Genomic DNA, 20,249 nt, shown 5'->3' with positions numbered 1-20,249 from the left:
TCAAATTTAAATTTGAAGAGATAGTGGGACACCTGAGTGGCTCAGCTGGTTGAGTGTCTGACCCTTAATTTCGGCTCAGGTCATAATCCCAGGGTTGTGGGATCGAGCCCTGTGTCCGGTTAAGAGTCTTTCTTTCCCTCTGTCCCTCTTCCCCACTTGCTCATGCTCTCTTTCTAAAATTAAAAACAAACTAAATTGGAGATAAATGTTAATATTTAAAAAAAACAAAATTATGAGCTGTGGTTCTCAAACTTCTGATTCTCAGGACCCCTTTATAGACTCAAAAATTAATAAGAATCCCTAAAGCCTTTTGTTTATATGGGTTATATCTATCAATATTTTTTGTATTAGAAATTATGACTGAGGGGGTGCCTGGGTGGCTCAGTTGATTAAGCGTCCCACTCCAGACTTTGGCTCAGGTTGGTGGGATCGAGCCCCATGTTGGACTCCACACTGACAGTGCAGAGCCTTTTTGGGATTCTTTCCCTCTCCTTTCTCTCTCTGCCTCTCCCCCACTGGTGCGTGTGTATGCACATGCTTTCTCTCAAAATAATAAACTTTAAAAAAAAAGAAATTATGACTAAGAACATTTAAAAATTATGTTTACTGGGTCACCTGGGTGGTTCAGTTGGTTGAGCATCCGACTTTGGCTCAAGTCATGATCTCACAGTTCATGAGTTTGAGCCCCATGTCAGGCTCTAGGCTGACAGCTCAGAGCCCGGAGCCTGCTTTGGATTCTGTGTCCCCCCTCTCTGCCCCTCCCCCACTCTCTGTGTGCATGTTCTCTCTCTCTCTCTCTCTCTCTCCTTCTCAAAAATAAACATTAAAAAAATAAAAGAAAAATTTTTACTATTCAAATAACAGTAAATCCTTTGTGTCAACATAAATAACAATTTTAATATGAAATTACCACATTTTCCAAAGGAAACAATTAGTGGAAAGAGTGGCATCTTTTACATTTTTGTAAGTATCTATAATGCTGACTTCATAGAAGACAGCATGATTCTTACATCTGCTTCACATATTGAGCAGCCATAAAAGCAATGATCAACAGTTTCTAGAAAATGCCACTGGGAGCACTTGTGAAAAAAATGAGACTGGCAAGGGCATAACATCTTCCTATTACTATGAAAATACTTTTGATCTCATGGACATTCCCAGACCACACTTTTGAGAAAACAGACCTAGAGTTCATGAAAAGCAAAACTAAAAGCAGAGTAAGGATGACTTAGGAATATTAAAGAAATTGATTAGTCAAGATAAAACAAAGAACTTTCCTTTTTTAAAAAAAATATTTATTTGGGGGAGAGCATGAGCAGAGGAGGGGCAGATGATCTCTGGGCTAACAGGCTGACAGCAGTGAGCTCAATGTGGGGCTGGAACTCACAAACTGCAAGATCATGACCTGAGCCAAAGTCAGACCCTTAACCGAATGAGCCACCCAGGCACCACTACTTTTTTTTTTTTTAAAGAAAATTCAAGAAAAAAAATATATACTGTGATAAACCTCTGTACAGTTGTACTAACTTATTCAGAGTTTACCAATTCAAAATTTGTCATGATTTGGTTAGCAGCTAAACTTAAGGTCATCTCTGCTTAGGTTAGTGGTTCTCAAAGTGTGACCCTGGGACCAGCAGCCATGGGTGAGACTTGGGATCTTCTTAGAAATGCACATTCTCAGCACCACCCTCCTCCCTGCACACCTACTGAATCAGAAATGCTGAGGTGGGCCCCAGCAATCTGCATTTTCACACCTAATGCTGATGAATGCTAAAGCTTGAGAACCACTGGCATAGAAAATCCTAACTTCTTTCTGGAGAAAAGATCACAGAGAGAATTTTTTAAGTATAAGACAATATTTTCCTAAGAATCATTAAAAAAATTAGCCTTCTTCTAAAAAAGTTTTTAATGTTTATTTTTGAGAGAGAGAGAACAGAAGCAGGGGAGGGGCAGAGGGAGACAGAGAATCCAAAGCAGGCTCCAGGCTCCAAGCTGTCAGCACAGAACCCGATGCAGGGCTCAAACCCACGAACTGTGAGATCATGACCTGAGCTGAAGTCAGACGCTTAACCAAGTGAACCACCCAGGTGCCCCCAGATTAGCCTTCTTTCTAAATAGTCAGAATTAATAAGGCTGTACTATAAATAATATTTTTAAGTTTATTAATTTTGAGAGAGAGAGAATGCACATGGGAGGGGCAGAGAGAGAGAGAATCCCAAGCAGGTTCCGTGCTGTCAGTGTAGAGCCCAACTTGGGGCTTTATCTTGCCAACCGTGAGATCCTACCTGAGCCAAAATCAAGAGTTGGATGTTTAACCAACTAAGCCATGCAGGTGCCCCTATACTATAAACATCTCAAGACAAGCCTTCAAAACTGAAATAGACGTGCTCTGGCTTATGAAAATGATCACTTCCAGGACATGCTTCCAGGTTCTTGTCTACCAAGTCATTTGAACTGCATAGAATACAAAATTACAGCCTCTCCAAATGTACTGTTATGAGGCTTTCATGTTATTTTTAACAGATGTTAACTAGATTTATTGTGGTGATCTCTTTGCAACACGTACAAATAACGAATTATGTTGTAAACTGGAAACTGATGTTATGGGTCAATTACACCTCAATCAAAAAGTGTATACTTTCATAAAATTAATGTGATATAATATAGTTTTGTTTTACTTTGTAAACCAAATACGTAATTGCGTTATTTAGTTTTATCATTGAATAGGCAGAAGTGACATGAAAACATAGAGATCCCCACGTAGAAAACCCTTTCTCAAAGGATACTTCAGATGATTGGTCATAGGTACCCAGAAAATTCCCATGTTAATTTTCATCTCTACCAAAATAGTCACAAGAGGCCAGAAATAGCCTCTTTAGGTGAGTATCCAAGAAGTAGCTGTCTTTAATGTGAGTACCCAAGGACCGGAGAAGCTTCTCCAAATCTGTGGTACCTTTTCCACTCTCCCTTTTTTTGTCGTTGTTAATAATTCTTTCTGCTGACAAAGTGCTGCATCTAAATATGCATGAGCAGACTGTTAGAAACTCCTGAAATTCTGCGTTAGAGATTCTGAATTTGTGACAATACCTTTGTGGTATCTGCCTCCACTGCCTCCCCAGAGTCCTCCTTTAAATGAGCTGTCTCAAACCGAGGGGCATAATTTTGCTCCTCGCTCCCTGCAATCTGCTTCTGTAGCCTCACATTTTCTTGTTTTACTGAGCTGACCTGCTGCTTCAGTTTGGCATTCTTCTCCTTCTCGTTCTCAGATATGAACTGTAAATCATTAACTTGAGTGAGCAGTTTCTCCAGTCTTGATTTCAGTTTCTGTCGTTCTTCCAGGTTCTTCTTTTCATGTTTCTGAAATTCCTCCCATAAAGACAGGAACTCGTGCTCTCGGGTCTTCTTTTCCCTTTTCAACAAGTCCAAAGCAGAAGTGGTGGCCTTTTCCAATTCTCCCTTGAGCCGCTTCAGCCTCTCTACCTCTTCTTCTTTCTTACTTAAGGTTCTGTTCATCTCCATGCACTGAGTTACAGTTTTATCTTTCTGTTGCATTTCAGTCATGTACCTTTCCTGTAGGTGAACATAATTGCCCTTGACCTTCTTAAGCTCGAGCTGTAAGGTTTCCTTTTCATTCCTAGATTCCTGGAGATGTTTTTGGGTGTTAGTCAAAACCTCGTGCAAGTTCTGCAGTGTCTTCTCGGTATCATTCTTCTCTAGCATCACTCTGTATTTGTCTTCAATTAGTTCTTCCATCTTTGCCTTTAGCTTATTTATGTCAACGAACACCTGCTGCTTGGTAGTCTGCCTCTGGAGCTCTTCGACCTTCTTCTCTAAATACTTGTTACTACACTGCAGGTCTTGGATCAGAGTTTGCTGCCTTTTGTTAGTATGTTTTAATTTCCGTAAGACTTCATTTAAAGCCATGTCCTCTTCCAGAGGTTGTAAGCTCTCCAAACTCTGCTCCATGTCAGGTGCCTTGCTGTCCTCCTGAGATGCTCCACTACTCCAAGAAATGACTGCAGGAGACCAATATGAGACAGTCCCTGGTCTGTCCATGTCCTCCACTGTGACTTCCTTTTGGTGACTGACTGGCATCTCAGGAATATCCCCGAAACTCTGGATTCCTTTCGAAGACACTGAAATCTTATAGTAAATAAAATAAGTGAAAAAGAGTATAAAGATCATAAATTTTGAAATCAGAGCTGGCCTTAAGTCCTAGGTCCCTAGTTTGGTTTTCTCAGCTCTAACAATGATAATATCCACTTCCAATAATACCTATTTAACAAACATACTTAGGTATTAACTGCTAAGTATATATATAGCACCGATAGCAGAGCACAAAGAGTAGGTATATGATAGGTATCATATTTACTTTTACAAAAGAAAAACTCAGCTTTGATACTCTGACCACTTTCTATGGTGCGAAATTTCCTGAACACATGTACTTCGACTTCAAATGAATTAAAACAAATTTATCAATTACCCTACAGTCTGTGAGGCCTCTTCTGAATGAAGACTACCTCTTTCTTTTAATGTTTATTTATTTATTTGGGGTGCCTGGGTGGCTCAGTCGGTTAAATGACTGGCTTCAGCTCAGGTCATGATCTCACAGTTTGTGAGTTCAAGCCCCACATCGGGCTCTGTGCTGACAGTTCAGAGCCTAGAGCCTGCTTTGGATTCTGTATCTCCCTTTCTCTGTCTGCTCCTTGCCTACTCACACTTTGTCTCTCTCAAAAACAAACATTAAAAAATAAAAAATAAAAAATTCTGTTATTTATTTTTGAGAGAGGGAACAGACACATGGGGGAGGGGGAGCAGAGAGGGAAAGAGAAAATCCTAAGCAGACATGAGGCTCAGTGCCTCGATCAATGCAGGGCTCAATGCAGGGCTCGATCCCACAACCGTGAGATCATGACCTGAGCTGAAATCAAGAACTGGGTGCTTAACCGACTAAGCCACCCAGGCTCCCCTGAATGAAAACTACTTTTATTGCCTGCTAAACCATTATCTCATTGCTATGACTCCTGTGAATGTAAGAATGTCAGACGAACATGTTTTGCCATTGACTTTCTGCCCACAACACAGGTTTTAGGGGCTTTTTCAAAGGACAATAAGTTGTAGTAAGAAAAAACTGAAATGAATATGACATTAAAAATCCTGTAAAAGATATTTGCAAGGGTGGGCTGTATAACTTCCTAGAACTTAGAGATATTGGACCCCTGTATTTTTTTTTTAATGTTTATTCATTTTTGAGAGAGACAGAGAGAGAGAGAGAGTGTGAGCCCGGGAGGGGCAGAGAGAGAGGGAGACAACAGAATTTGAAGTAGGCTCTAGGTTCTGAGCTGTCAGCACTGAGCCCTATGCAGGGCTCGAACTCATGAACCTGCCAGATAATGACCTGAGCTGAAGTCGGAAGCTTAACTGACTGAGCCACTCAGGTGTCACTGGACCTCTCTTTTAATGGTTTACTATCATTCTGGGATAAAAACAACTATCCCTACAGAGGCCTACAGGTTCTGCTATCTGGTCTTGCTGCCTAAGGCTACCTTTCGTCCTCATCTACTACATGCCTCCTTCAATCCAGGCTTCTGTCAGGTCCTAGTGGGTGCCATGTTCCCTGAAGCCACAGGGTTTTCCACATGTTACTTCTGCATGGAATGCTCTCCCACCCACAGTTCCTTAACTCCTAACTCATCCTTCAGAGCTCAGCTCAATGACCACTACTTCTGGAAGCCTCCCCTAAACTCGCTGACTAGGACAGTAAGACTCCTGTCATTTTATTCACAGCTCTTACCATCCTTGCAGCTTACAGTTTATATGTAATACTATAGCACGTTATCTACACTTTACATACACTTTATATGTAACCACTCAGAGCCTTATTATAGTTGAAAGTTTACATTTATTTGTGTGATTCTTTAATGTGAGTCTCCTCTACTAACGTGTTACTTTCATGAGGACAAAAACCACATTCTTTAAAACCATTATATAATCAACACATAACAGAGAGCCTAGCACAGAATAGGTTCCAGAAAGTATTTATTGACTGAATAAATGACTAAATGCAGTGGAAATAGGAAGGAGCAATCTTGAGAAATGCTAATTAAGCAGATTTTTTAAATGCCATTTTCCAGAATCAATACAGGGAAATAAAGTTCTCTTTTAAATAATGCTTCCAAATAAATGAACAAAAAAAACTGCTCATACTTGGAAATGAAAAATAGTCATAGCTTTTCTCATCAGACTTAAAATAAAAAGGTATTATTTTTACTATTCTTGGATTATATTTGCCCATACCAAGTCTCAAAACTATTACTTTTAAAAAATTTTCAGAGAGCACATAGAATTTATACTAGTGGCATCTTCAGTGTTCTTAGGATACTACATGTATGCCCAGAATCAATAAGTCAAGAGACAAATTAGTATTTTCACTTTGGTAGAAAAACTAACATTTTATACTTGTTAACTGAAATCCCTCATGATAGAAAAATTTTAAGATTTTCCTGTCAAATAACTTAATACCTCCATCCTTCTTCCTCTTCTCAACCTTTTCCTTACTGTAAACTCTTGAGTTCCAGCCAATTTGATTCACAAATATAAAAGCCAAGGCACCATGTAGATGCTAAGACACGTAAAAGGATGAGTAAGACAGAGCCTTGGTCCTCAAAGACATGACCATTCAGTAGGGCTAATCTCCATATATGGACATGATTTTAATAGAAAAATCTGTTTCTAAATTGATTAAGATCTCAGAAGGTATTTTCCCCAGAGAAGCAATGTCCCTCTTGCTGATTATTAGATTATTTAGTGGTACTTGGAAAAGTCTAAAATTATATACATAGTTTTGGGGGTTTTTTTTGAAAGCACATATTTTAATACTCCACAAGCTATAGTGACCACCCCAAAATTTACCTTCTCTGTTGCATAATTAGCTTTCAGATCAAGCTGGTTAAAGCCGTTCTCTTTGTAAGACGGTTTGTCAACATCACTGGGTACATTTTCCTCATACCAGAAGCTCTGAGGTTGACTAGGTTTGAGGGCAGATTCCATGGCAGCACTTTTAGCCAGTGACATTTCCATGAATTTCACTGTCTCTCCACTGCCGTGGACTACAGGTGGACTTCTAGAAGGTTGTATGACACATTTATGAGCAAATTGCTCTTCATTTGTAGAAGTGCTAGTTCCCAGTGAATTTTCTTCCTTAAATGAATCTTCCTTTATATTAATGTCTTTTGCACAATAATACACATGATTTTGCATTTCGGGTTGTACTGTATAAGGTAAGCCTTCTTTCAGATTTTGAAATGTTATCATTTCATTACTAAATGCTTCTGTGTGATGAAACTTGCAAATGGGTTCAAATTGTCTGAAGGAAGAAATGCTGGGGTCAACTAGTTGAGGTAGTACATTCTGTGAGTCATTTCCAATGTTGAAATCTCATTAGAAAGAGAAAGATGGAAATAAGAATTAGCTGTCCATACATTTATATGCTAACAGTTATATTTACATTTATGAAATAAACTGTTGGGAGTCTTTTTAAAATTATATTTATGTCAACATTTTTTTATTGAGTGTATTTCAGCATGGCTTTGTGCTAGCAAACAAAATAAACTACTTTTTACATGGAGACCAGAAGTTCTCAAATGACTGCTACCAAAAAAGTTTGTACATCATTCTGGTCAAATGCCATTACAACAAATTCCAAGATATCTTCAAAATTCTTTTGTTGTACTGTAATTTTAAAATGTTTTGATTATGTGTCCAAAGAATACAAAAGCACAATGAACAGTATAATAACAAACACACATAAACTTGGTTAATCTCACAGCAATCCCCTGAGCCAGGCACTGTTATTATCCCTGTTTTACAGATAACAAAACTGAGACATAAGAGATGTTAAGTCACTTACTTGCCTAATGTCACAGGTTGGGTAGGCAGTGCACCTGGGATTCTAGAACACTATTTCTAAATGCTGTGTTTGTCAACATGACAAGTTATCCAGACTTAAGACATTAAAAAAATTTTTTTTAACGTTTATTTATTATTGAGAGACAGAGAGAGACAGAGCATGAGTAGGGAAGACAGAGGAGGAGACACAGAATCTGAAGCAGGCTCCAGACTCCGAGCTGTCAGCACAGAGCCCAGTGAAGGGCTTGAACTCTCAAACTGCGAGATCATGACCTGAGCTGAAGTCGGATGCTTAACCGACTGAGCCACCCAGGTGCCCCAAGAAATTTTTAAAAATCAGAAGTAGAGATGCCTGGGTGGTTCAGTTGGTTAAACGTCCAGCTCTTAGTTTGGGCTCAGGTCATTATCTTAGGGTTTGAGCCCCAAGTTGAGCTCTGGGCTGACATTGCGGAGCCTGCTTGGGATTCTCTCTCTCCCTCTCTCTCTCTGCCCCTCCCCCACTCATGCTCAGCATTCCCTCACTCTTTCTCCCCCTCCCTCAAAATAAGTAAACATTTTAAAAATTAAAAAGATAAAAATCAGAAGCAAATAGGCAATAAAATGTTACAAAACTAATTAATTATGCCTCCTTCTATCTAAATTCCCTCCTTTCCCCCTCTTGAGAGATAACTACGAAAGCTGGTATGTATTTATTCTTTCCACCCATATTTTTCTGCTTTCATTACTCAATTATGTACCTTAAATAATATATATCAACTTCCAAGAATTGGAAAAAATACCTAACAGTTCCATTTATTAAGTAGTGAAGCTCAACTTCAGTATTTGTCTCAACAACTTAGATGTTTGAAAATTACACACAAACTGAAAGAAAAATATAGTGCTTCATTTTATTCTCATACAATTGAACTTACTACTTGGATGCACTACTGGGTATCACATGTCTCAAATCTTGGAACCAGATAGGACAATGCCAACCATCACTTTCCATTCTACATTGATTTTTGTACAATACTTGCTTTTTATCACAGCAACCTTCAAAGACCCAGCTTTGCAAATAATACTTTATAGAAAGGGTTAATAGTATGGTTTTACACTGAAATAGTAAACTATCTCAAGCTGGTAGTTTGTGGAGTCCAACAGATGTCCAGTGTCACAGCTTCCTAAATATTTCAAAATGTCATGCAGCACCCTGGGTGATATGCAGTACAGTACTATTTTCCGTGCTTTAAAATTGTATGTAAATAGACTCAAATTACATTTGTAACATATATATTAGACATAAAACGTATATATATATTTATATCCATACGAAAGTCTTTATTTCACTTAAAATTTTGCTTTTCAGACTTAGCCATGTAAATATCTGTGATTTGGTTCATTTTACTGAAGGACTACACTTTAATCCCTTTTTGTTAGATATGTTTCTAATTTTGCTGTTAAAACAACCTTAAGTAAACATCCTTATACATGTTTCCTTGTACACTAAGAATTTTTGTCTAGGTTCTGGATATACATACCTCAAAGTAGAATCACTGGATTATAGAAAATGTTACCTTCAACTTCACTAGACATTGCAAAATTACCCTCCAAAGTAGCTGTACCAATTTATACTTCCAACAAGAGCATAGAAGTTTATTTGCTCTACTATGTCCCTCCAACGCATATTAAACTGGTATGCATTAAATGGTATTTTGTGGTCATTTGAATAGTCTTGCAGGTTTCCTTTTCTGTGATCTGCCTGTTAGATACTGTTATGGCCTCAACTGAATCTCCCCAAAAATCACATGCTGAAGGCTTAACCCCCAGCATCTTACAGTGTGACTGGATTTGGAGATAGGACCTATAAAGAGGTAATTAAGGTTAAATGAGGTCATAAAAGTGGGGCCCTAATACAATATGACTGGTGTTCTTATAAGGAAGAAAGGACATCTGGGAGGCCTCAGGATAAACCAACTCTTCTGACACCTTGATCTTGGACTTCCAGACTCCAGAACTGTGAGAAAATAAATTTCCGTAGTTGAAGTCACCCGATCTGTGGAGTTTTGTTATGGCAGCTCCAGCAAGCTAATACGTACACTTGGCCTGTTTGTCTATCAAGCTCTAGGGGTCTTTTTCTTATCGGAGTTCTTTATTTTGGATACTAATCTCGTCAATGTATACATTGCATGTGTTTTTAGTCTGTGTCTTGTTTTTTTTTTTTTTTAATTTTGTTGGTTATAATTTGGTCATATAGAAATTATTTTTTATTTTAAGATAGTCAAATGTGTTGCTAATGGTTTGTACTTCTCATGTTACTCTCTGGGCCTCATGCTTCTCATCCGGGTAGATACAAACAACCCTTATTCAAAAAGAAAAAAAAAAACCTATTTCATAGGATTGTTTGTGGAGTGTGATCATGCATATAAAGTGTATATTAGCACATGGCTATTATTATTATTGCTGTTATCACAGGACACGTACACACACAAATCTTGTTTCTCTGTGTATTGCCAACAAAGAGATACTCACCACCTAACCAGTCATCTAGTGTGCTATAAATTTCTTCAGCAAGTGTGAGTTTAGACTCATCTTCCCTTTTTACATTCTTTATTTCGTTCTGTATTAATAATAAAAAAGGCATTAGTGTTAATACTTTAAACAAACATCAGAAGCTTCTTCTAAATGTGTATGTACATTGCTATGTAACTTTTCTCTTAGTATTTTTTGTTGCATGGGTAGAATGTCCTTTCCAGTATCCTTCCCTACTGTATATCTGAGCTCCTTTACTAAAAAGTAAAACCATGCTAAGGGAGTCATGATATTAAATGACGTTAAGCAAGTATCTTGCTATTTTAATATTTTAGTTTTTTTTGTAAGTCAAATCGTGGTACTACAAACATGAGTATATAATAATGTATAACTCTCTGATAATCCTTTGGAGTCTGTTAAATCTGGTCTAAAGATCTATTAGGGTAGTTGTCATTCAAGTCTTTTAACAGTGAAGATACAGGGTGGGTTCCAGTAATGAGGTGAAATCTGATTTCCAATAGATAAAAATCTATAAAAATTCATGTAAGACTTATTCTCAAAGTTATCTCAATGTTATCTAAGGGAAAGGTTTTGTTAAGTAATATTTTAAATGTTTGAGGAAAACATTGGTTTCATTATGAACAGTGTACCAGGCATGTAAGACAAATGATGCTCTAAAAAATTTGTATCTCCTACTAAAGTCAGCTGGTTACAAGCTTCTATTCAATCATGCTTTTTATAACATTGTTCCACTTATTGAAGGTACCTAAAAAGTATGATAAAAACTGAGTTATATTTTATAAAAATTTTTTTAGACTTCTTGCTAATTTAGACCATTCCTGCTAATTAGATTTTAAACGTATCAAGAAGAATATCTTTTATTTATTTATTTATTTATTTATTTATTTATTTTTTAAATGGTTTTACTTATTTTTGAGACAGAGAGAGACAGAGCATGAGCGGGGAAGGGGCAGAGAGAGAGGGAGACACAGAATCCGAAGCAGGCTCCAGGCTCCGAGCTGTCAACACAGAGCCTGATGCAGGGCTTGAACTCACAGACTGTGAGATCGTGACCTGAGCTGAAGTCGGACGCTCAACCGACTGAGCCACTCAGGTGCCCCAAGAAGAATATCCTTTAAAAAAAATAGTACTATTCACATGTATTGATGTTATATTTACATAAACTTCTTGGAACTCCACTACTCGTTGAATTTCAGAGATTACCTCTAACTCTAGCCTTCTATGATAATACTGCCTTTAAAATATGCTTGTTGTTCCTTTGGTTTATAAATTCTTTATAAAGAATAAAATATTCCGTGAGTTCCAAGACAGAGAACCTCTTACATAATTTAGGAGATTCATTCTTTACAATTTGATATATATAATATGTTAGACTTTGACTAACACTGTAATACTATGATGAAATTTTCTTTTAAAATGAAATATGAAAGGGGCCACCTGGGTGGTCCAGTTGGTTAAGCCTCTAACTTTGGCTTAGCTCATGATCTGGCAGTTTGTGAGTTGGAGCCTGCATCAGTGCTGAGCCTGCTAGGGATTCTCTCTCTCTCTCCCCCTCTTTCTCTCTGCTCCTCCCCCACTTGCATGCACATGCACACACATGCACTCTCAAAGTAAATAAACTTAAAAAAATAAATGAAAATATGATAAAAGTTATCATTATGAAAATAATCTTGAACATTTGAAAAAAGAGAGAAAGTAAAAAACACTCAAAAGCCCACTACCCAGTGAGAAGCAATGTGATCATTTTTCTATGTCACCGAATATACAGTTGACCCCTCAACAACATGGGTTTGAACTTCCCGGGTCCACTTACACAGACTTTCTTATAAATATAGTATAGTACTATAAATGTATTTTATTCTCCTAATGATTTTCTAAATCACATTTCTTTCCAGTATATAATAAAGATAATACACAAAATATGTGTTAATTGACTGTTATTGGTAAGGCTTCTAGTCGTAGTAGGCAATTAGTTAACTTTTGGAGGAGTCACAAGTCATATGAAGCTTTTCAACTATGAGGGGAGTCAGTACTCCTAAGTGCTGCATTGTTCAGGGGTCAACTGTGTGTCTGTATTATCATATTTAAGGTTTACATATCTACTGTACATCTGTGCAATCATCTAACTAGGTTCCTATTGGTAAAAATTTGGTTGCTTCTAGTGTTTAAATAATGCCTTTCATGAAAGTTTACTTGTTTATTTATAATCTCTACACCCAGTGTGGTGCTTGAACTTACAACCCAGAGATCAAGAGTCACATGCTCTTTTTTTAAAAAATTTTTTTTTTTCAACGTTTTTTTATTTTATTTTTGGGACAGAGAGAGACAGAGCATGAATGGGGGAGGGGCAGAGAGAGAGGGAGACACAGAATCGGAAACAGGCTCCAGGCTCTGAGCCATCAGCCCAGAGCCCGACGCGGGGCTCAAACTCACGGACCGCGAGATCGTGACCTGGCTGAAGTCGGACGCTTAACCGACTGCGCCACCCAGGCGCCCCTTGAGTCACATGCTCTTCAAACTGAACCAGTCAGGCACCCCTGATGTTTATTTATTATAGGTAATCCTGCACATAGCTCATTTGCATACTTCCTTGAGATAGAATTAAAAATAAAATGCAATTTCCTCTCACTAAATAGCCCTTTATTTTTTTTAAAGATGTGTTTCTTCAGTTTGTTTTGTTTTTATTTATTTTGAGAGAGAGAGAGAGAGAGAGACAGAGACAGAGAGCGCCTGTGCATGCACATGTCTGCAGGGAAGGGGCACAGAGAGAGAGGGAGAGAGAGAATCCCAAGCAGTCTCTGCGATCCCACAAACCAGGAGATCATGACCTGAGCTGAAATCAAAAGTCAGACGCTTAACCAACTGAGCCACCCAGGCACCCCACTAAATAGCCTTTTAGATAGTTTATGCCAATTTATGGATTAGCCCACATGAAAGTGTCAATATTTGTCCATTTTCAAACTATAAAAAGGCAATTACATATGGCACAAACTAATTCATTCCTATTATTTCCCTACACTCCTGCTAGTAATTGTCAAACATTCATCACAATTTGGGACAGTATAATTTTTTTTTTAGTTTATGAGAAAGGACACTTGTAATTGTCATTAAGATAAAGTCATTTGGGGCGCCTGGGTGGCGCAGTCGGTTAAGTGTCCGACTTCAGCCAGGTCACGATCTCGCGGTCTGTGAGTTCGAGCCCCGCGTCGGGCTCTGGGCTGGTGGCTCAGAGCCTGGAGCCTGTTTCCGATTCTGTGTCTCCCTCTCTCTCTGCCCCTCCCCCATTCATGCTCTGTCTCTGTCCCAAAAATAAATAAACGTTGAAAAAAAAAAAAAAAAAAAGATAAAGTCATTTACATGCAGGGCTCTGTCAATACCATGATGAATGACATCTAAATCATTTGCATGCTGACATATTAGAACATGCTCAAGACCAGATGTCTGGCCCGTTGGGCTCTTTTCCTGCCTCTGTGACCCAGTTGTTGTGGCCATGTCCCCCTGGCTGCATGCTTAGGACTTTGTGTGGAGGCTAGAAAGGATCAGGTTTAATGCTCTATTTGTAACGTTCTACCTTTGGGAAAACTAGACCGTGTATTCCTCTCCTTTGAGCCTCCACTGGAGATTCTTTTACTGTTTTTCGTATTTTTGAGGACATTTTCAGAGGAAGACAACGTGAAAGCCAAATACATCTATACCTCCTAGAACTTACAAGTAATGCACACCTGAGGCAAGTCTGAATTGGTACTGCTGGTGTCCATATAGAAGGGAGAATCTGAGCGAGTTAAGTCTTGACAAAGACTGCTGACATTCCTGGCATCCGCTTCCAAGTTGCTTTCTAATTTTTCATGAGAAGCATCCACTTCAAAATGCACAGGATCTGAAGGTGATGAGCAAACTTTTTGATAATCCTTGTTCCTAACTGGTGAATGATGAAAGTCTTCTTTTAAAAAAAAACATAATTTTAATGTTTATTAGTATATGTGAACAGAGAGCTTTGTCCCCATGCCTTCTCACATTAAGAAAGCAGCAAAGTTCAGTGTCCTAAATTTTAAAATGTCATTGGTCAAGTTATTAGAAAAAAAAGTTTTTTAGTCTTAGTATACCATGGTCACTTTGTATAGTGCAAATACTGATTTGGACAAAAACAAGTCGATATGTGTGGCTACTATCCAATAATTCCCTAGAAGACTTGGGACTCAAAGTGAAGGGAACTCTCAGTTACTTAATCAAAAGATATTTACAAAATATTATCAGAGAACTATTAGGTTCCACAAAATACTGTTTTTCTATTTACTTGGTACTTTCTATTATCTCATTATCAAGTCAAATCCAACAATGTAAATCCGTTTCCCCCACTTTCCTATGCCACACCCATTCTCTCAGGCAACTGGGTTTGAAAACTTGGAGATGCCTTTGGTATCCTTCTAGCTCATCATTATGAGCCATCCAATTACCAAGTCCCATCAATTTCTCTTTTAAAAATGTTTTTCGTAACCCATGCTTTCTTTCTACTACTCGCGCCATCACACAGGCCCATACTCTCATGACCTCCTCAGGTCGGGGATGGTAGTGGACAGGATGTCCAATCACCTGGAGTCCAAGTTCTTCTGCTGGACTTTCTAGGACTCCCATAGCCTGGACCCACATTACCTATCCAATACTCGCCTGCTCTAGTCAGATCATACTCCTTACTATTTCAGTCTGACCTGGCAAATGCTTCTCTCTCCTAAAGCCTTCCTATATACCCATTCATCTATCTAAAAAATTCCTGCAACATGGGAAATCTCTACAATTCAGCACCTATTTGTTTTACCGTTTTAGCTTTTACCACCCTTTCAAGGGTGTTAGTATTTACAGATTATAAATGCCTCCAGAAGAGTCCATTCATGATTTTCCAGTAATCACCGCAGCAAACAGCAATGTTGTTCACAGAGTAAATACTGATCAAATGAATCCTGCAGTCCAAAGATTTTATTTCTATTAAAACTTCTCAATTTACAGTTGCTACCTCTTTGCCCGGATTATTTTATTGAATTATCGAATTAATGAACAATTTATTGAGGCTTGATTTGTTTTCCCAAAGCCATGCCATCGTCTGAAGTATAAAAAGCCAGTAAGACAAGCAGGCTAGTCGGGCTTAGGGAAAGGCCCAACTTTATGCTCACCTTTTCCAACTTCCGAACACATAAATGCTGCCTAGGCTGTGGTGAAAGGAATCTGAAAAATCTTCGTTTTCCAAACGCAAAAAAACTCAAGGCCCTTATTTCTTCAATTTCTTTGTTGGTGAACCTAGAACTTCCATTTACACTTTTATAAATTTGTTCACATGGCGCAATCTGTCAACTTACTTTAAAGTTAGGTTTACTTTTTCCATCTTTCATCCTGTCCTTACCAGGTCTTTGCCAACATTTTTAAAGTATTTATTCAGATGTTTGGGTAGATATTCCAGGAACATTATAAAGCTGTTTTAAGATGGGCGCTAAAAGGGTCGTCATTTGGAGTTACCATCAACATTCTAGTTTTAAAATTCTCTCAGTTGTATGACAAACATTTTAAAAATCACTCCTCTCATTTTCCCTCAAAACAATGCACCAAACTTTTCAAGTCTAAAAAGTGTGCTCACTTTCAGGGTCCATAGCTTCTTGGATCCGCTGTAAGGATTTAGCGCTTCCACCTTCCGCACAGGGTTTCGCGGGAGAAAGAAAAACGCTTTACGACCTCATCCACTGAAGGCTTTGAAAAACTCGCAGTTGGCACACGGGCGCGCTGGAACGGCCCTGTGTGACGCCCGCCCACCGCCCTAGCCAGTCTCGGCTGGCTACAACGCCAGGCGCGCTCCCACGCCCTGCGCCACGCCCCACGCCCCAGGGGCGCGGCCGGGGGAAGGGCGGGACTTCCGGCAGGATTGAGACTTCCGGTCGGGCGGGAGTTCCGGTCAGGGCGGTGCTAGCTGTCCTGGTTGTAGGTCCTTATCTCTCTTAGCACGTGGCGTTCGCTTTTGGCGTTGGAGCTTCTGAGCAGTTTGATAGGCGGGCATCTGCCTAGAGGGCGTTGGATGGGCTGCGTGTAGCGCTGTCTCTGTGCGGTTTCCGTCCCAGCGCGGGGCGGACGGCCTCCAGGGGCGCCGAGGCTCTGCGCGCTTCCGTCATGGACTACCGGCGGCTGCTGATGAGTCGGGTGGTTCCCGGGCAGTTCGACGACGCGGATTCCTCGGACAGGTGGGCGAGCCCCTTTGGGCACACAGACTCCGTAAGGATTCTGCTGTCTCCGCCGCCGCAGGCAGCCTCGGGCTTTTGAGGGAGACAGGTATTTCATTCGGAGTAGTCTCTCCACAGCCCTTTGCTTCTTTCTCCATGCCAGCCGGGTCTTTTAATCCCACTTTGCGCCAGAGTTCACGAAAGCCACTTGTCAGGGGAGTTCCAGATTGGCTAGCCTCGCTGAGAGGCAGAGTTGGAGACAGTGGTTGGGAAACGTAGATTTTTAGTCTTTAACTGCATTTGGCGTTCAAAAAATATTTGAGCACCTGTCGTGGGCCAGGTTTTGTCCTCGGCGCGGGAGATGGTGGTGAACAAGATTAAGGCCCTGCAGTCTTTGAATTTTACCTTCTATTTGGGAAGGAGGGCAGACAATTAAGTACATAGAGATATTTTATAAACAAACAAACAAAAAAAAACCCCAGATAATATACTCTATGCAAATAATTGAAATCAGTTGGTAGGCTAAGTAATGACAGTGTCAGGGATGAGTTAAGTCCACATCTGGAACTAACCTCAGGAGGAGCAGAGGGAACAGCAGTTCAGGAAGAGGAGACAACAATGCACAGGCCCAACGTTGGCATCACTCTTGGCTGTGAAAGAAAGGGCTAGAGGCTAGTGTACCTAGAGCACAGCACAGGGAGTTGAGAAGATGGCTAGGTAATGATGTAGAAGTGAGAAGGGGCCAGATCATATAGAGCCTTATAAGGGATGATAAGCAGTTGGGATATTCTAGGTCTTAACAGAAAGCCATAGGAGGGATTTTACTAGGGGAATGACAATCTGATTTATGATTTAAAGGAATTACTCTGTTATGGAGAGGATGGTTGTAGAGGGCATGAGTGGAAGCAGTTCAAAAGTGATAAAGTAATTCAGTTCAAACATGAGGGGAGCTAGAGATAGGGTCACGGGATATGTTTTGGAGGTAGAAGTGACAAGGTTTGGTGGTAGATTGGCTGTGGGATGTGAGGCAAAAGGATTTCAGGATAACTCCTACATGAAACATAAGAGCTCCTTTGGAATTCCAAGAAAACGTTTTTTACTTTATATTCACAGTAAAGATTCATTACATGTAGATTTTAGTAGTCATTTGGGGATTTTTTTTTTTTTTCCAGGAAAAATATGTTGATCATTTTCTGTGTGCCAGGTCTAGTGTTAGTGGGTACGGATACATTGTAAACACCACCCTGATTGACACAGAGCTTACATGATAGGAGGGGAAACATTAAATAATTGGACAAATTATTTGTATTAGAATTGGGTAAGTAGTACAAAGGAAAAAGGAGTGAAGAAGATGGGAGACTTTCCTGACCAAATGATGATAATCTAATACTGAAAGGTTACATGAGATTTAGTCAGAGAAACAAGATTTTATTGCATTCCAGGTTTATGTTCCCAGATAACCATATAAAAGGCTTTAGGGAAGAAGTAGGAAGAAGAAACAGCCCAGTGTGGCTGGTAAATAGTTGGCAGTAATGGGTATACACTGGTTTACCATCCATCACTGGATATTGTGAAGATAAGCCAGTGGACTTTGTGACCCTGCCACACTCCAGGGTCCACTCCACTGGGAGGTAGGGGGAGAGCATAATGTATTGGGTAGGTAGAAGCCAAAGATACTGCTAAAATCCTACAAGGCAGAAAACAACCTCCCACCACAAAGAATTGTGCAGCCAAGGTTGAGAAGTTCTGGTACAAATGAGGTATAACTTTGGGGCGCCTGGGTGGCTCAGTCGGTTGAGCGTCCGACTTCGGCTCAGGTCATGATCTCGCAGTCTGTGAGTTCAAGCCCCGCGTCGGGCTCTGTGCTGACAGCTCGGAGCCCAGAGCCTGTTTCAGATTCTGTGTCTTCCTCTCTCTCTGACCCTCCCCTGTTCATGCTCTGTCTCTCTGTCTCAAAAATAAAGAAACATTAAAAAAAAAAAATTAAAAAAACAAACAAATGAGGTATAACTTAAATGTGCCATTGTAGATTGTTGGCAATTAAAGGATCAAATTAAGGATTATGTTTACAAAATGGTAGTAAATAGCAGGTGTTTGATGATTATTCTCTTCCCACCCATGTCCATGGAGATTTGGAACCCTTTGAGCTGTGGCTAATTAATAATCAGGATTGATCACCTGAATTTACTGAACTCTGACCGTTTTTAAGCTGGTAGTTCACATTATCAGGGTTCTATGTGGTTCCTGTGTTTGTTCTCTACATGAGTGGTCAAAACTGGTGGGACCTCTGTTGAATCTGACCTGCAGACATATTTTGTTTGGTATGCACAGTGTTTGGTTAAAATTAAATGTACCAGTTAAGTGGGAGATTTAAAAGTCCACACTTCTGGCTTCTCTTGAAAAACTAAGATCTGGTAGCACTGGCTCTGAATTTTCACATGGCAGAAAAACACCCTATTGGTTGTGCACCATTTACTCTGGGCCTGATCTCTGGGTTTGACAATCACCACTTCTCTTACTGAATTACACCCAGACTGCTCTGAATTACACCACTCATTTGTGGTGCTTATGTTCACCATTCCTTCCCTTTATGAATAGGGGTGATTTGAAGTTCTTTGTGTAGCACAAATCTTGATACAGCTTCTTTTGTTGGAGTGGTATTGAGTTCAAGGTAAGGCTGCTTCAGACTTAGTCCCAAATTTTGTCGGAAAGCTTTCCCCCAATTGACTCTTAAGACATATCTGTGAATGGTTTTCCTGGAGTTGGGTCTGGTGTACTGGTCAGAGTGCATTCATTCAGCAGAGAAAATGACAATGTAAATCCTGACTTCATTAAGGCCGAAGTGGTTTAACACCTGATGTACTTCTTTAGTAGCACCTGGAGAATAAGCAAACAATGGGAATGCCACTTTGAAAAACAGAACCTGGTATTAAGTTTGAGTTTATTGGGAGACAACGTTGAGAGGAAAACTTTTAGATTTATTGGTATAAATTTAGTCTGTTATATCACAAATAGCTGCATGTATAAATCCAATTAGAGTTATGTGGAAACATGCTGCACATTGTTATTTCTAGTGAAAACATTGACCTGAGGACCATCAGAGAGGAAGATACTCTTTTTGAAGATCTGCAGAAGAATGTGCCTGAGAAGATGGGTGGAGGTGATATGGAAGAGAAGGAGGAGGAGGAGGAAGAGGAGGAGGAGTATGATGAAGACGACTGGGATTGGGATGATGGAGTTGGAAAACTCACCAAAGGTTGTATCTCAAATGCAAGGAGTAACCCACAGGTATTTCACAAATGATTATATACATCTTTATGTTATTTATGTCTTCTTTTTTCAAAGGACTTTTTGTTGTTCTGGACTTGAATTGGAAGATTTCCCTCAGGTTATGTTGCCCTGTAGCCCCAACCTTTAACGAGTTTTGTTCTTCATCCTTTTTGTATTTCTGATAATTTCCTGGATGTAGGTTCTTTTCATAGTCAGTACATTTTAAAAACTATTTAAATTATGGTAAGATTAGGAGCTTTAAAGTCTGCATGGGAAAAGATGCAAATAAGCAGTTCACTACAAATGGTTAGGAAACATGGAGAGAAAGTTCAGCTTCCTTAATAA

The 20,249-nt window shown here is 39.5% G+C and overlaps 2 protein-coding genes across 13 annotated transcripts in view; one reads left to right on the top strand and one right to left on the bottom strand.

Annotated features, from left to right (window-relative positions):
* The window catches only part of CAGE1 (cancer antigen 1), a 62,274-nt gene extending 46,023 nt beyond the window's left edge, over positions 1-16,251 (bottom strand). For 6 of the 11 annotated variants that reach the window (XM_045497466.1, XM_045497470.1, XM_045497472.1 and 3 more), the window contains exons 1-5: positions 16,061-16,251; positions 14,160-14,377; positions 10,417-10,504; positions 6,913-7,436; positions 3,088-4,143 (exon numbers count right to left, since the gene is read on the bottom strand). In XM_045497466.1, the coding sequence (XP_045353422.1) occupies positions 3,088-4,143; positions 6,913-7,436; positions 10,417-10,504; positions 14,160-14,377; positions 16,061-16,073 (1,899 nt within the window). In that variant the 5' untranslated portion in view covers positions 16,074-16,251. Of the gene's footprint in view, positions 1-3,087; positions 4,144-6,912; positions 7,437-10,416; positions 10,505-14,146; positions 14,378-15,785; positions 16,016-16,060 lie in introns of those variants that run through there. The other 5 variants (XM_045497468.1, XM_045497469.1, XM_045497471.1 and 2 more) reach the window with 5 other exon arrangements.
* Positions 16,252-16,331: 80 nt separating this feature from the next.
* The window catches only part of RIOK1 (RIO kinase 1), a 30,990-nt gene continuing 27,072 nt past the window's right edge, over positions 16,332-20,249 (top strand). Inside the window, exons 1-2 of one of the 2 annotated variants that reach the window (XM_045497479.1) lie at positions 16,332-16,655; positions 19,709-19,922. In XM_045497479.1, coding sequence (XP_045353435.1) covers positions 16,585-16,655; positions 19,709-19,922 — 285 coding nt within the window. In that variant the 5' untranslated portion in view covers positions 16,332-16,584. Of the gene's footprint in view, positions 16,744-19,708; positions 19,923-20,249 lie in introns of both variants that reach the window. The other variant, XM_045497480.1, reaches the window with a different exon arrangement.

The sequence above is a fragment of the Leopardus geoffroyi genome, chromosome B2, assembly GCF_018350155.1.
Source record: "Leopardus geoffroyi isolate Oge1 chromosome B2, O.geoffroyi_Oge1_pat1.0, whole genome shotgun sequence".
In the NCBI taxonomy this organism is placed as follows: Eukaryota; Metazoa; Chordata; class Mammalia; order Carnivora; family Felidae; genus Leopardus; species Leopardus geoffroyi.
The sequence above is the reverse complement of the archived record's forward strand: the minus strand, read 5'-3'. Positions and strand labels throughout refer to the sequence as shown.